Source organism: Salvelinus fontinalis, chromosome 19, assembly GCF_029448725.1.
Source record: "Salvelinus fontinalis isolate EN_2023a chromosome 19, ASM2944872v1, whole genome shotgun sequence".
NCBI lineage: Eukaryota > Metazoa > Chordata > Actinopteri > Salmoniformes > Salmonidae > Salvelinus > Salvelinus fontinalis.
Window position 1 is genome coordinate 41,817,898 of NC_074683.1, and position 15,316 is coordinate 41,833,213.

At 43.9% G+C, this 15,316-nt stretch overlaps 1 protein-coding gene across 1 annotated transcript; it reads left to right on the forward strand.

The window, feature by feature from the left end:
• The first annotated feature begins 738 nt into the window (after positions 1-738).
• LOC129816748 (uncharacterized) lies at positions 739-11,511 on the forward strand. Its single transcript, XM_055871583.1, has 2 exons — positions 739-10,262; positions 10,367-11,511. Exon 1 carries the CDS (start codon positions 3,085-3,087, stop codon positions 4,660-4,662), a length of 1,578 nt encoding a protein of 525 aa, XP_055727558.1. The 5' UTR covers positions 739-3,084; the 3' UTR covers positions 4,663-10,262; positions 10,367-11,511.
• Positions 11,512-15,316: the final 3,805 nt, after the last annotated feature.

Consider the following 15,316-nt stretch of genomic DNA (forward strand, 5'->3'; position numbering starts at 1 on the left):
AAACTCTATATGGATTGTGTAATATGATGTTACAGGAGTGTCATCGGAAGAATTCTGAGAAGGTTAGTGAAAAAATTAATATCTTTTGGCGATGTTGACTTTTATCGCTCACTTTGGCTAGAATCAATGCTGGGCTGCTATGTGCTATGTGCTATGCTAATATAACGATTTATTGTGTTTTCGCTGTAAGACACTTAGAAAATCTGAAATATTGTCTGTATTCACAGGATCTGTGTCTTTCGATTCGTGTATGCTGTGTATTTTTACGAAATGTTTGATGATTAGTAGTTAGGTAAACACGTTGCTCATTGTAATTATTCTAGTCCATTTGTGACGGTGGGTGCAATTGTAACCTATGCCATCTACCTGAAATATGCACTTTTTTCTAACAAAACCTATCCCATACCATAAATATGTTATCAGACTGTCATCTGATGAGTTTTTTTGTTGGTTAGGGGCTATAAATATCTTAGTTTAGCCGAATTGGTGATAGCTACTGGTGTTGGTGGACAAATAAAAGATGGTGGATTATGCTAATGTGTTTTTAGGTAATAGATGTACATCTTTCCATATTGTGTCTTCCCTGTAAAACATTTTAAAAATCGGACATGTTGACTGGATTCACAAGATCTGTGTCTTTCATTAGCTGTATTGGACTTTAATGTGTGAAAGTTAAATATTTAAAAAAAAAAAAAAAATTGAATTTCGCGGCTCTGCCTTTTCAGTGGGGGTGGGGGGGGTGTGCCGCTAGCGGCACGCTCATCCTAGACAGGTTATACAATGACGTGGCTAATTTATGGATTTTTCCCGCTTTCACAAATTCATGCTGCCAAAAAAACTGAGCAGGTCACATAATGTGAAGTAAATCGAGCGCGCTCAAACTTTCCATCATTCTGATTACGGTAGTCATTTTGTCACCCTCATCATGGCAAAGACACGGAGAAATGCATATGATGCAGCTTTCAATTTGAAGGCGATCGATCTGGCTGTTTGAAAAGGAAATAGAGCTGCTGCACGGGAGCTTGGCCTTAATGAGTCGATGATAAGACGTTGGAAACAGCAGCGTGAGAAACTGACTTAGTGCAAAAAGACAACAAAAGCTTTCAGAGGAAAGAAAAGCAGATGGCCCGAACTAGAAAATGAGGCTTGGATGACAAGTGGGGAGAAATCCTTCACTAAAACGGGCCGCATGCGAAGAGCGACTTATGGTCAAGTCTGCCAGTGGGTCCTGACAGCGTGGAGCTGCTGCGTATTGAAGAGGGCAGCATAAGCTCAGCGGGGAATTTGCCTCCGGATGAAAGTGAGGAGAGTACAATGAAAACGATCCAACATCGGATGAAGCAATTCTGAGGCTATTCAACTCCGACACCAAAGGAGATGACTTCAGTGGTTTCAGTGCACAGGAGGAAGATAGTGACCAAGGACTTTCTTGGTAGGCTACTGTTTACTGCTATTTAAAAAAAAAAAAATGTTACAAGCCTGTTTTGTTAAAGCCTATTTATTTTTGTTACAAGACGTGTTTCGTTAAAGCCTATTTATTTTTGTTACAAGCCGTGTTTCGTTTAAAGGCTGTGTAAAGTTCATTTGTTTCAATGTACCGGTAGGCACCTGCGGCTTATAGACACGTGCGGCTTATTTATGTACAAAATACTTTTTTTTTTTTATTCAGTGGGTGCGGCTTATATTCAGGTGCGCTTAATAGTCCAGCAATTACGGTAGTTGAGTATCTGGAGCATCAGCATTTGTGGGTTTGAATACAGGCTAAAAATGGCCAGAAACTAATAACTTTCTTCTGAAACTTGTCAGTCTATTCTTGTTCTGAGAAATGAAGGCTATCCCATGTGAGAAATTGCCAAGAAACTGAAGATTTCGTACAACGCTGTGTACTACTCCCTTCACAGAACAGTGCTAACTGGCTCTAACCAGAACAGAAAGAGGAGTGGGAGGCCCTGCTGCACATCTGAACAAGAGGACAAGTACATTAGAGTGTCTAGTTTGAGAAACAGACTCCTCACAAATCCTCAACTGACAGCTTAATTAAATAGTACCCGCAAAACACCAGTCTCAAAGTCAACAGTAAAGAGGCGACTCTGGGATGCTGGCCTTCTAAATGCCCCAAGATGGCATAGCAGTCAGACGTCCTTTATCCTCGTCTTGTCGTGTCCCGTCTATATATTTACATCTTTCTTCGCATATCTTTTATATATTTTATTTTCCAAAAACTAAACTTCAAAACACTATCCTACAACCCGCCTCACCAATTATTTTTTTAAAGTATTATTTACCTCAAATCTGAAATCCACAATAGAAGCTAGCCAGAAGCAAACCAGAAGCTAAACAGAAGCTAGCCAGAAGCTAATCAGAAGCTAGCCAGAAGCTAATCAGAAGCTAGCCAGTTTACTGGCTAACGTTAGTATTCAGCTAACCACGGTTTGTGGTCATCAGCTATCCTTTAGCTCGAAAAGCTATCGCCAGTTTTGTACAACGCGACTCAGACCAGAACATACCGGACCTATTTTTCTTTCCATATCCCCGGATTTCAACCGCAAGCTCTGGACATTTACACCTGGATCTCGCAGCTAGCTAGTTGCTATCAGTGTGACTATTGGCTTACGTCGATCCCGGAGCAAACATAAATTATTCCAGAGCTAGCCAGCTGAAGAGTTCCATCAGCCACTCCTGGGCTACAATCACCTATCCGGAGCCGTTTTACTGCCGATGCGGAGCCCCACCGGGCCTTCACGACTGGACTACCGACGTTATCTGCCCGAGGGAGTTATCCAACTGGCCCCTCCGTCGCGACTTTACCTGAACGCCCATCTGCGGGCTGCTAATCGTTAGCTGTCTTATCGGCTGCTATCTGAATAGGTCTATCAATCAGACAATTTTTCTTGGGTCACTATAACTATATCTATTTTGCCAATTGGATTGATCCCCTCTACCACACGGAACCCCACTAATCTACCGTCGGAAACGCACGAGGTGGCTAAAATCAGACTTCCATCCTATGCTAGCTTGCTACCGATGGCTCAGCTAGCTGTCTGAATCGCCGTTACCCAGACCAACCTCACTACTCACTGGACCATGATGATCACTCGACTAAGCATGCCTCTCCTCAATGTGAATATGCTTTGTCCATTGCTGTTGTGGTTGGTGTTTATTGGCTTATTTCACTGTAGAGCCTCTAGCCCTGCTCATTATACCTTATCCAACCTTTCAGTTCCACCACCCACACATGCGATGACATCACCTGGTTTCAATTATGTTTCTAGAGACAATATCTCTCTCATCATCACTCAATACCTAGGTTTAACTCCCCTGTATTCACATCCTACCATACCTTTGTCTGTACATTATACCTTGAAGCTATTTTATCGCCCCCAGAAACCTCCTTTTACTCTCTGTTCCGGACGTTCTAGACGACCAATTCTCATAGCTTTTAGCCATACCCTTATCCTACTCCTCCTCTGTTCCTCTGGTGATGTAGAGGTGAATCCAGGCCCTGCAGTGCCAAGCTCCACTCCTATTCCCCAGGCGCTCTCTTTTGATGACTTCTGTAACCGTAATAGCTTTGGTTTCATATATGTTAACATTAGAAGCCTCCTCCCTATGTTTGTTTTATTCACTGCTTTAGCACACACTGCCAACCCGGATGTTCTAGCAGTGTCTGAATCCTGGCTTAGGAAGACCACCAAAAATTCTGAAATCTCCATTCCTAACTACAACATTTTCAGACAAGATAGAATGGCCAAAGGGGGCGGTGTTGCAATCTACTGCAGAGATAGCCTGCAGAGTTCTGTCCTACTATCCAGGTCTGTACCCAAGCAATTTGAACTTCTACTTTTAAAAATCCACCTCTCTAAAAACAAGTCTCTCACCGTTGCCGTCTGCTATAGACCACCCTCTGCCCCCAACTGTGCTCTGAACACCATATGTGAACTGATTGCCCCCCATCTATCTTCAGAGCTCGTGCTGCTTGGCGACCTAAACTGGAACATGCTTAACACCCCAGCCATCCTACAATCTAAGCTTGATGCCCTCAATCTCACACAAATTATCAATGAACCTACCAGGTACCACCCCAAAGCCGTAAACACGGGCACCCTCATAAATATTATCCTAACCAACCTGCCCTCTAAATACAGCTCTGCTGTTTTCAACCAAGATCTCAGCGATCACTGCCTCATTGCCTGCATCCGTAATGGGTCAGCGGTCAAACGACCTTCACTCATCACTGTCAAACGCTCCCTGAAACACTTCAGCGATCAGGCCTTTCTAATCGATCTGGCCGGGGTATCCTGGAAGGATATTGATCTCATCCCGTCAGTAGAGGATGCCTGGTTATTTTTTTTAAATGCCTTCCTCACCATCTTAAATAAGCATGCCCCATTCAAGAAATGTAGAACCAGGAACAGATATAGCCCTTGGTTCACTCCAGACCTGACTGCCCTTAACCAACACAAAAACATCCTATGGTGTTCTGCATTAGCATCGAACAGCCCCCGTGATATGCAATTTTTCAGGGAAGTTAGAAACCAATATACACAGGCAGTTAGAAAAGCCAAGGCTAGCTTTTTCAAGCAGAAATTTGCTTCCTGCAACACAAACTCAAAAAAGTTCTGGGACACTGTAAAGTCCATGGAGAATAAGAACACCTCCTAGCTGCCCACTGCACTGAGGACAGGAAACACTGTCACCACCGATAAATCCACTATAATTGAGAATTTCAATATGCATTTTTCTACGGCTGGCCATGCTTTCCACCTGGCTACCCCGGTCAACAGCACTGCACCCCCCACAGCAACTCGCCCAAACCTTCCCCATTTCTCCTCCCAAATCCAGTCAGCTGATGTTCTAAAAGAGCTGCAAAATGGACCCTTTCTTTCTAAAATTATCTGCAGATAATTGCAACCCCTATTACTAGCCTGTTCAACCTCTCTTTCGTGTCGTCTGAGATTCCCAAAGATTGGAAAGCAGCTGCAGTCATCCCCCTCTTCAAAGGGGGGGGACACTCTTGACCCAAACTGTTACAGACCTATATCCATCCTGCCCTGCCTATCTAAGGTCCTCGAAAGCCAAGTCAACAAACAGATTACCGACCATTTCGAATCCCACCATTCCTTCTCCGCTATGCAATCTGGTTTCAGAGCTGGTCATGGGTGCACCTCAGCCACGCTCAAGGTCCTAAACGATATCCTAACCGCCATCGATAAGAAACAATACTGTGCAGCCGTATTCATTGACCTACAGTGTAAATTACCTATGCTTCCCAAAGAGCAAAAGCGTTTAAGTAACGCCCTTGCAAATGTCCCTTCCCTGTATCCCTAATAATTGTATAATTAATTATTTATCAAATTATTGCAACTGATGCCCTATTTGGGCTTGCCAGGAAAATATCATCTGGGACCAGCATTGAGGGTCCCAAACATGCTGGGCAGTTCTTTTCTGACCAAGACAAAGTCAACTGCTTTGTAGGAAGAGCATCCGACACACCAACTGAGGTATACTGGATTTTGAAGAATGTGATGTATCTCACAATCAGTTAGTTTCACTAGCCCTCTTCTGTGTGACGTGTTTTTGTGTGTATAACCAACAGCTGGGCTAATGTTGGAGACATTAAAAGGTTTGATTAATATCAGGAGAAGCCATTTATCCTTGGTGATGCGATTAGATAATGTATTCAATCACCGACACCGATCACCGACAACGATGAGACAGCCTATAGGGAGAAGGTCAGAGACCTGACCATGTGGTGCAAGAACAACAACCTCTCCCTCAACGTGATCAAGACAAAGGAGATGATTGTGGACTACAGGAAAAGGAGGACCGAGCACGCACCCATTCTCATCGACAGGGCTGTAGTGGAGCAGGTTGAGAGCTTCAAGTTCCTTGGCGTCCACATCACCAACAAACTAACATGGTCCAAGCACACTAAGACAGTCGTGAAGATGGCACGACAAAAACTATTTCCCCTCAGGAGACTGAAAATATTTGGCATGGGTCCTCAGATTGTCAAAAGGTTTTACAGCTGCACCATCGAGAGCATCCTGACGGCTTGCATCACTGCCTGGTATGGCAACTGCTCGGCCTCCGACTGCAAGGCACTACAGAGGGTAGTGCGTACGGCCCAGTACATCACCGGGGCCAAGCTTCCTGCATCCAGGACCTATATAACGGTACCGTAGCGCCAAGTCTAGGACCAAAAGGCTCCTCAACAGCTTCTACCCCCAAGCCAAGCTTCCTGCCACCCAAGCTTCCTGCCATCCAGGACCTCTATACCAGGCAGTGTCAGAGGAATGTCCTAAAAATTGTCAAAGACTCCAGCCACCCTAGTCATAGACTGTTCTCTCTGCTGCCACACGGCAAGCTGTACCGGAGCGCCAAGTCTAGGTCCAAGAGGCTTCTAAACAGCTTCTACCCCAAGCCATAAGACTCCTGAACAGCTACTCAAAAATGCTACCCAGACTATTTGCATTCTCTCTCACCCCTCCCCCTCTTCTACACTGCTGCTACTCTCTGTTATTATCTATGCATAGTCACTTTAATAACTCTACCTACATGTAAATATTACCTCGACACCGGTGCCCCCACACATTGACTCTGTACCGGTACCCCCTGTATATAGCCCCACTATTGTTATTTACTCCTGCTCCTTTCTAGGACACACGTTCCGCTAGTCGAACCCCTCGACAACATTCCGCTGAAAAGGCAGCACGGGAAATTAAAAAATATTTTTTAGAAATATGTAACTTTCCCACATTAACAAGTCCAATACAGCAAATGAAAGATACATATCTTGTTAATCTACCCATCGTGTCCGATTTAAAAAATGCTTTACAGCGAAAACACAACATATGTTTATGTTAGATCAACGCCAAGTCCAAAAAACACAGCCATTTTCCCAGCCAAAGATAGGAGTCACAAAAAGCAGAAATAGAGATAAAATTAATCACTAACCTTTGATGATCTTCATCAGATGACACTCATAGGACATAATGTTACACCATACATGTATGTTTTGTTCGATAATGTGCATATTTATATCCAAAAATCTCAGTTTACATTGGTGCCATGTTCAGAAATGCCTCCAAAATATCCGGAGAAATTGCAGAGAGCCACATCAAATAACAGAAATACTCATCATAAACTTTGATGAAAGATACATGTTTTACATAGAAATAAAGATACACTTGTTCTTAATGCAACCGCTGTGTCAGATTTCAAAAAAACTTTACGGAAAAAGCAAACCATGCAATAATCTGAGAAGGCGCTCAGATAGAAAACAAAATTCTCTGCCATGTTGGAGTCACAGAAATACGAAATTACATTATAAATATTCCCTTACCTTTGATGATCTTCATCAAAATGCACTCCCAGGAATCCTAGTTCCACTAATTGTTGTTTTGTTCGATAATGTCTATTATTTATGTCCAAGTAGCTACTTTTGTTAGCGTGTTTAGTACACATATCCAAAACGCTCGTGCAAGTCCAGGCGAACGTCGAACGAAAATTTACAAAAGTTATATTACAGGTCGAATAAACTTGTCAAACTAACTATAGAATCAATCTTTAGGATCTTGTTATCCTAAATATTCAATAACGTTCCAACCGGAGAATTCCTTTGTGTCTGTAGAAGTAATGGAACGCAAGTCGATATCATTTGGAATGCGCGTGAGCAGGACCTGGCACTCTGCCAGACCACTGACTGAAACAGCTCCCATCCGGCTCAACATCATGGTAGAAGCTTCATTCAACGTTCTACAGACTGTTAACATCTAGTGGAAGGTGTAGGAAGTGCAAACAGATCCATATCCCACTGGGATTTTAATAGGCGTTGAGTTGAAAATCGTCCAGCCTCAGAATTCCCACTTCCTGTTTGGGTTTTTGTCTGCCATATGAGTTCTGATATACTCACAGACATCATTCAAACAGTTTTAAAAACTTCAGAGTCTTTTCTATCCAATAGTAATAATAATATGCATATATTAGCATCTGGGACAGAGTAGGAGGCAGTTCACTTTGGGCACGCTATTCATCCAAAGTGAAAATGCTGCCCCCTATCCCTAAAAAGTTAATTATTTGTTATTCTTATCGCTTACTTTTTTTTGTGGTATTTTCTTAAAACTGCATTGTTGGTTAAGGGCTTGTAAGTAAGCATTTCACTGTTGTTTTTGGCGCATGTGACAAATACGATTTGATTGAATATTTAACCACCACCCTGTAGTAAGAGATTCATGAATCTTTTGATACGGTTTTATGAATGGCTTGAAACAGATCGCTCCATACCTGCTTTGTAATCATAAGTAATGTTTTACACAAAAATGCACCAAAATAACTGCTCGTACACTAAATTGATTTGGCATTTTGATAAACAGTCCCGATCTGAAACACCATATTTGCAGTGCGAGCCTTTCATGCCTATGCTCATGATGCTGACTATCAGGTAACAAATATTTTTTTATTTTATCATTTATTCTGTTAAACACCACTTCTTTGTAGTTGTAGACAGTTACCCTGACAGTATTAAGAAACAGCTAGTTGTAATTTGTTCTAGTACCTTAATTAATCATCATCACCCATTGTAATGCTCATTATGGTTTCTGATTGTACTTTCCATTTCAAGCCACTGATGGTACCAGGTATGTGACTGGTAGTGGGCTTGCTGACGGAGAACAGATGGAGGGGTTATGGTCCTACCTTTGAAAATGTGGGAAGATCACAAAAGAGATGACACCGTCTCATCGTATTGACACCCTCACTGATGCCCTCCTAAAACAATACATGAAATGTATCTTCACCTTCATATATTATAGCACCGGCAATAGAACTCTGTCGGTGGAAGGTCCTGAAGGAGGAAACCAAGGCAAAAGAGGAGTTGATGGTGTTGCTAAACAGCATTCCATTTTAGATTCCATGTGTTTTGCTCATAATTTTTGTTTATATGTAATGATTATTTTCTACTAATTCAATCAGATGAATTAGAAGCAGGGCTTCAGTAGCTGGAGGCTTTGTCCTACAGAGCGCCTCTTTCTGGAATGGTTTGCCATTGTGAGAGAATCAGACTCGGTCTCAACCTACAAGTCTAGATGGAAGACATTACTTTTCTGTTAGTCCTATGATTGCGTGTAGTCTGGCCCACAACCCACCCCACCCATAAACCTTGACTTCCTAAAACATGAAAGCTATCTGACCCTAGTCTTGAAGTGTTTGCACCCTCTATAGCCATTATGGTCTTTTCCCTTGACCCTGCTGGTCATCTATCTGCGTTTGAACGTGTTTTTGTGTGCTCTATCCTGTTCTGGTTATCAATTAGTCTGATAAACACGCACACCATGAACCGCTTTTATTGTGCTTCTGCCTCTACATTGCTTGCTCTTTGGGGATTTAGTTAGGGTATCTGTAAAGCACTTTGTGATGCTGTTTTACAACTGCTGATGTAAAAAGGGCTTTATAAAATACATTTGATTGATTCGATGATGAAATCCTTGCTGTGGTTTCACTGACAATTCAATATTTTAGTCAAATTCCTAACATTTTCAATAAGAGATTTTTCTGTAGCTTGTGAGTTGCACATGTAGAACTCAGCACAAAACTGGCAGTGTGGTTTTATTTGTTCTGCAATATATTTAATTAGGCTCCTGTCGTAGGCAGCACATAATCGGACATGGATGTTTGGACCCGTCAGATTAAAAAGACCCTCATAAACAAGAAGACGTTGTCCCTTACCCGACAGGAGAGAGATGTGGAAACTCTGGCAGAGTAACAGCGAGTCGCGTTATTAGTTGCTACATCTCTGACCTTAGGTTTTACCCCATCTCTAAACAGCCCTTTCTGTCTGGCTTAGCCCTACCAGTCATGACTGACACGTTCCTATAACCTACTGTGTCCTGTATCCTGGTCCCACCATCTCCTGGATCTGCTTAGCTACTCCCTGTTACTTTATACTCTTATCACCACCTCCTGCCCTCACTTGTTCTTTTCCTCTACATATCCCAGAGACTGAGTGCCCCTCTCCCCTGCTTAATCTATTTTACATGAAGTCTTCTAACCTGTGTGCCAACACTTCTTGCTGCATAATCCACTCTACACTCAAATCTACACTCAAATGGATTTTGCCTTCATAACTGGTTAGTTTTATGTGGAGATGCTTTCATACTGTTATATATTTGCTCATATATTTGTATAATATTTTCTAGATCTGAGGTGATGTCCCCGTCAGTCACTGATGATAGGAACACTCAGTTGACTACTCGGCTTGAAAAGTAAATCACTTTTTTAGGATGTTGTCTCCATCATATTTGCCACACTGTATTGGGGCTAGTTAATATAGGTTTTAAACCTTTTAACATATATTTTCACATTTCAGCCTGGAGAAAAGGTTGAAGGGCATGGAGAAGAGAAACTGGATTGTACGCTGGTCTCTTCAACACTGTGCAGCAATTTTGGAAACTCTGCAGACTAAGAAGACTCACTGTCCTGGAGCGCTCTTTCTATTGTGGCCTGGTCAGAAAGTATGCAGGTACTGCAGCCAATTCAGTGTCGTCACACCCTGAGATATCACTGCTGTTGCTATCTAAGTCTCATTCACCCAGGTGTTTTGAACTATATGAAAGATTTCTATCAAACTTCAAGATTTTCATTTTAAAATTTAAAAAAGAAGGATGGACAAACCACTGCTGTGTGGCTCTCCAGAAAAATCAAGCAGACATCGGAGAGGGAAAAAACAGCAGATCACCGCCTACAATGGAAGAAACAAGTCACCTCAATTCCCTCCAAGACTGGAGTATGTGGATGTTCTCTAGCAAGACCATCCAGTCTGGTCCCAGGTGTACAACAGCTGGGGTGGCAGTCTGCTCTGGGCAAAGCAGGGTGCAGTAATTCTGCATAACATGTGTCGTAGGACAGCAGAGGAGAGGCACCTTTGTACAGGCAGACCTACACAATAGCCTTTTGTATTGCCAGAGAGAGCTGGGGCTTTTGGAAGAGGTCCTTGTTTCTCTTGGGCAGTGTGAGGCCGAGCCAACATGCTTTCACCTGGGTGCCTCTGTGCTGTTATAATAAAATGCAGAACATATTAAAGCTCCAGCAAGCATTTTCAATGTTGGCTGGTGATGGCTCAGTCAGCACAGATGTAGAGAAGGACAGTAAATCGGAGGACAGTAATTCAGAAGATGAAAGTGGTTGAGGTGTGTGTGGATTCACCTGGTCAGTCTATTGTATGTCATGGAAAGAGTGGACACAAAAATATTGCTCCACCAACGCAGCTTTTTATCTTGTAGGAGATTGAAAAAGGTGCTCTTATATCCTATGAATTATTATTATTATTATTATTTTTTTTCACCTTTATTTAACCAGGTAGGCTAGTTGAGAACAAGTTCTCATTTGCAACTGCGACCTGGCCAAGATAAAGCATAGCAGTGTGAACAGACAACAACACAGAGTTACACATGGAGTTAACAATAAACAAGTCAATAACATGGTAGAAAAAAAGATAATCTATATACAATGTGTGCAAAAGGCATGAGGCAGGCAATAAATTGAATAATTACAATTTAGCAGATTAACACTGGAGTGATAAATCATCAGATGATCATGTGCAAGAAGAGATACTGGTGTGCAAAAGAGCAGAAAAGTAAATAAATAAAAGCAGTATGGGGGGTGAGGTAGGTAAATTGGGTGGGTAGTTTACAGATGGACTATGTACAGCTGCAGCGATCGGTTAGCTGCTCGGATAGCAGATTTTTAAAGTTGTTGAGGGAGATAAAAGTCTCCAACTTCAGGGATTTTTGCAATTCGTTCCAGTCGCAGGCAGCAGAGAACTGGAAGGAAAGGCGTCCAAATGAGGTTTTGGCTTTAGGGATGATCAGTGAGATACACCTGCTGGAGCGCGTGCTACGGGTGGGTGTAGCCATCGTGACCAGTGAACTGAGATAAGGCGGCACTTTACCTAGCATAGCCTTGTAGATGACCTGGAGCCAGTGGGTCTGACGACGAACATGTAGCGAGGGCCAGCCGACTAGGGCATACAGGTCGCAGTGGTGGGTCGTATAAGGTGCTTTAGTAACAAAACGGATGGCACTGTGATAAACTGCATCCAGTTTGCTGAGTAGAGTATTGGAAGCTATTTTGTAGATGACATCGCCGAAGTCGAGGATCGGTAGGATAGTCAGTTTTACTAGGGTAAGTTTGGCGGCGTGAGTGAAGGAGGCTTTGTTGCGGAATAGAAAGCCGACTCTAGATTTGATTTTGGATTGGAGATGTTTGATATGAGTCTGGAAGGAGAGTTTGCAGTCTAGCCAGACACCTAGGTACTTATAGATGTCCACATATTCTAGGTCGGAACCGTCCAGGGTGGTGATGCTAGTCGGGCTGAACAAAGCTGATCTAAGCTAAAAGGGTGATTTAATTTAAAAAGAAATGTAATTCTATGTAAAGAAGAATGAAACGACAAAGAGCAGCCATTTTGCAGGCAGCGAACGGTTGAAAAGCATGCATTTGGTTTTACTAGCGTTTAAGAGCAGTTGGAGGCCACGGAAGGAGTGTTGTATGGCATTGAAGCTTGTTTGGAGGTTAGATAGCACAGTGTCCAAGGAAGGGCCGGAAGTATACAGAATGGTGTCGTCTGCGTAGAGGTGGATCAGGGAATCGCCCGCAGCAAGAGCAACATCATTGACGTATACAGAGAAAAGAGTCGGCCCGAGAATTGAACCCTGTGGTACCCCCATAGAGACTGTCAGAGGACCGGACAACATTCCCTCCGATTTGACACACTGAACTCTGTCTGCAAAGTAGTTGGTGAACCAGGCAAGGCAGTCATTAGAAAAACCGAGGCTATTGAGTCTGCCGATAAGAATATGGTGATTGACAGAGTCGAAAGCCTTGGCCAGGTCGATGAAGACGGCTGCACAGTAATGTCTTTTATCGATGGCGGTTATGATATCGTTTAGTACCTTGAGCGTGGCTGAGGTGCACCCGTGACCGGCTCGGAAACCGGATTGCACAGCGGAGAAGGTACGGTGGGATTCGAGATGGTCAGTGATCTGTTTGTTGACTTGGCTTTCGAAGACCTTAGATAGGCAGGGAAGGATGGATATAGGTCTGTAACAGTTTGGGTCCAGGGTGTCTCCCCCTTTGAAGAGGGGGATGACCGTGGCAGCTTTCCAATCCTTGGGGATCTCAGATGATACAAAGGAGAGGTTGAACAGGCTGGTAATAGGGGGTGCGACAATGGCGGCGGACAGTTTCAGAAATAGGGGGTCCAGATTGTCAAGCCCAGCTGATTTGTATGGGTCCAGGTTTTCCAGCTCTTTCAGAACATCTGCTATCTGGATATGGGTAAAGGAGAAGCTGGGGAGGCTTGGGCGAGTAGCAGCGGGGGGGGCGGGGCTGTTGGCCAAGGTTGGAGTCGCCAGGAGGAAGGCATGGCCAGCCATTGAGAAATGTTTGTTGAAGTTTTCGATTATCACGGACTTATCAGTGGTGACCGTGTTACCTAGCCTCAGTGCAGTGGGCAGCTGGGAGGAGGTGCTCTTGTTTTCCATGGACTTTACAATATCCCAGAACATTTTGGAGTTAGAGCTACAGGATGCAAATTTCTGCTTGAAAAAGCTGGCCTTTGCTTTCCTGACTGACTGCGTGTATTGGTTCCTGACTTCCCTGAACAGTTGCATATCGCGGGGGCTCTTCGATGCTATTGCAGTTCGCCACAGGATGTTTTTGTGCTGGTCGAGGGCAGTCAGGTCTGGAGTGAACCAAGGGCTATATCTGTTCTTGGTTCTGCATTTTTTGAACGGAGCATGCTTGTCTAATATGGTGAGGAAGTAACTTTTAAAGAATGACCAGGCATCCTCAACTGACAGGATGAGGTCAATATCCTTCCAGGGTCCCCGGGCCAGGTCGATTAGAAAGGCCTGCTCGCAGAAGTGTTTTAGGGAGCGTTTGACAGTGATGAGGGGTGGTCGTTTGACCGCGGACCCGTGGCGGATACAGGCAGTGAGGCAGTGATCGCTGAGATCTTGATTGAAGACAGCAGAGGTGTATTTGGAGGGCAAGTTGGTCAGGATAATGTCTATTAGGGTGCCCATGTTTACGGATTTAGGTTTGTACCTGGTGGGTTCCTTGATGATTTGTGTGAGATTGAGGGCATCAAGCTTAGATTGTAGGACTGCCGGGGTGTTAAGCATATCCCAGTTTAGGTCACCTAACAGAACAAACTCTGAAGCTAGATGGGGAGCGATCAATTCACAGATGGTGTCCAGGGCACAGCTGGGAGCTGAGGGGGGTCGGTAGCAGGCGGCAACAGTGAGAGACTTATTTCTGGAGAGATTAATTTTTAAAATTAGAAGTTCGAACTGTTTGGGCATAGACCTGGAAAGTATGACAGAACTTTGCAGGCTATCTCTGCAGTAGATTGCAACTCCTCCCCCGTTGGCAGTTCTATCTTGACGGAAAGTGTTATAGTTGGGTATGGAAATCTCCGAATTTTTGGTGGCCTTCCTAAGCCAGGATTCGGACACGGCAAGGACATCAGGGTTGGCAGAGTGTGCTAAAGCGGTGAGTAAGGCAAACTTAGGGAGGAGGCTTCTGATGTTGACATGCATGAGGCCAAGGCTTTTTCGATCACAGAAGTCAACAAATGAGGGTGACTGGGGACATGCAGGGCCTGGGTTTACCTCCACATCACCCGAGGAGTAGTAGGATGAGGGTGCGGCTAAAGGCTATCAAAACTGGTCGCCTAGAGCGTTGGGGACAAGGAATAAAAGGAGCAGATTTATGGGCGTGGTAGAATAGATTCTGGGCATAATGTGCAGACCGGGGTATGGTGGGGCACGGGTACAGCGGAGGCAAGCCCAGGCACTGAGTGATGATAAGAGAGGTTGTATCTCTGGACATGCTGGTCTCAATGGGTGAGGTCACCGCATGTGTGGGGGGTGGGACAAAGGAGGTATCAGAGGTACGGAGAGTGGAACTACGGGGTCCATTGCAAACCAAAACAATGATAACTAGCCTGAACAACAGTATGCAAGGCATATTGATATTTGAGAGAGACATACAATAAGGCATAAAGTGATTGCAGGTCTTGATTGGGAGAGCTAGCTAAAACAACAGGTGAGATAACAGCAGCTAGTCAGCTAACACAGCAACAGCAGGTAGAAATGGCGACGACTAGGCAGAGAGGGTCGGATTAAGTACACACAGATCCTGAGTTAAAGCACAGAGCCGACAGATAAAACACAAATAAACAGAATGGAGTACCGTGAATTAATGGACAGTCAAGCAGGCATCAGCTATGTAGCCAAGTGATCATAGTGTCCAG

Excerpts from the sequence above, each read along its gene's own strand:
- LOC129816748 (XM_055871583.1), top strand. The coding sequence starts at position 3,085 with ATGATGATCACTCGACTAAGCATGCCTCTCCTCAATGTGAATATGCTT.